Genomic DNA, 1,864 nt, shown 5'->3' with positions numbered 1-1,864 from the left:
ATAAACTTTCTTTGCTGACACGAATGCCACAGAATAGGTCTTAAAATGGGCTCTAGGTTGTACTTGGTTGAACACATTGTGAAAACATACTTTACTACTGGTCAACTCGTCTACTCAGTCACTTTATTGCCGATGGCCGATCTGAGAAACTGGGGCTGAGCTCGGTTCTGCAATTGGGCAGAGGATGCTCAGAAGCAATAATGTTGTTGGCCCAGGTCATTTCCCCATTGCAGACAACAGCCAGGGCCTCAGCAGAATCTGCAATGGCAGACCAAATGTGTGTGACTCTCTGCATTTCTAGAAGACATTTTATGTTGCCATAAAGCGCGTACTGCCACAGGAACTTTTGTTCTGGCAGCAGTAGCGCCCAGTAGGATTGGGCTGTAAGATAGACCTGTGGCAGCCATGAAGTCCTGAGTTGTCATCAAGAAAGGCACCTTGGCACCAAAAGTCCTGGAGAGTCCAACATCATGCATGGCCATCTCAGAGAGACTGCAAAGCATCAGAGTGGATGGTCCACCAACAAACTCAATCCTGTCCCATTCGTTCAGCAAACGAGCACTCAAATATGGAGAATGGATGGATCGGATACCTAAACATTCATGCTAAGACCTGGCAACTCCAATCCCTAACTCTTCCCAACTGTACACTTTAAACCTGCTTGAATCTTCCTGTTGGTTAGTATGATCAATAATGGACTTATGGCTGAGTAGCAGGAGTCAAAAAACATGCGGGCACCTGCGAACCTCAGTGAGATTGGGGACACACAAAGATTGACCATCCAGAAGACACTGTCCAGCCCGAAACTGAGAAGGTACATGACCAGCAAGCCTATCACTGATTTTGCTGCTCTCATTTCTGCATGTTTCATTTGCAGCATGGGCGAACGTTTCAACAGTTTGCCGTGTCGGTGAAAAACGAAGAGAAGGTATCCACTAGAGAGGGTCATCAACCCAAGGAAGAACATATCTCGCAGGACAAACGCGGCTCCGTTTCCAAAGTATGAGAGGTAGCTAGGGAATACCACACAGCAGAAGTCATACACCACAGTGGTCTCTTCCTTGGTACAGTTGGTGCCAGCACGAGGCAGAGAGTAAAGCAAACGGGTACAGCAGACCAGCAGGTTGAAGCACCAGATGGAAACCATGATGGAAGGGAGTTTGCTGAGGATGCTGTGCCTCAGCCGCATGCACTTGGGAGGGCACGGGACAATCAACATACACTGGAAGCAGCCCAACATAGATGTTAAGAAGATGCTCATGGCTCTGCCCACACAATAAATGTAGAGGGTGATGCCACAACTTGAACTGTCATACATGGTGTAGACTCCAAGTGTTCGGAGGGTGAGCGGGACTCCTCGTGTCAGGATCACCAGCAGATTGGCAAGGGCCAGTTTGCCCAGGATGATTTCACTGGGTGTGGTGTTTTGCTGGCAGATGGCTTTGAAGAATGCCCAGAGGATGGCTAGGTTCCCAGGGATCCCAATCATGTCCAGTGAAACAAAACCAATCATGTTCAAGATGAACCAGATTTCCATTGCAGCTGCGAAGCCCGACTTAGAGGAAGGTTGCTGGTTCTGGGTGTTCTGCAAGACAAATAGTGTTAAGAAGTACAGATTCTTCATTTTGTTTTAATTAACAACGCTAGGTGTGAACCTTTCCAGGTGACTTCTTCAAAACCCAAACCTCCTAGTGTAAAAGTGAAACTGGGCAGTTAGTTAAGATGCTAAGAGGGAGAAGAACATTACTCAGCAAAACCATGTGTTAGCAGACATTAGCCACAACTTAAGTTTCTTATGTTGTTTTGAGCATCGTTTAGTGGTCTCATTATGTAGCAACATGCATGTGCGCAGATAACTTAGAAT

The 1,864-nt window shown here is 46.8% G+C and overlaps 1 protein-coding gene across 1 annotated transcript; it reads right to left on the bottom strand.

The window, feature by feature from the left end:
• Positions 1-628: 628 nt before the first annotated feature.
• LOC136648550 (olfactory receptor class A-like protein 1) lies at positions 629-1,624 on the bottom strand. The gene has a single exon (XM_066624666.1). It carries the CDS (start codon positions 1,622-1,624, stop codon positions 629-631), a length of 996 nt encoding a protein of 331 aa, XP_066480763.1.
• Positions 1,625-1,864: the final 240 nt, after the last annotated feature.

Source organism: Tiliqua scincoides, chromosome 4 (genome assembly GCF_035046505.1).
Source record: "Tiliqua scincoides isolate rTilSci1 chromosome 4, rTilSci1.hap2, whole genome shotgun sequence".
NCBI classification, from domain to species: Eukaryota; Metazoa; Chordata; class Lepidosauria; order Squamata; family Scincidae; genus Tiliqua; species Tiliqua scincoides.
Note: the sequence above shows the minus strand (reverse complement) of the source record. Positions and strands in the feature narration are given on the sequence as shown.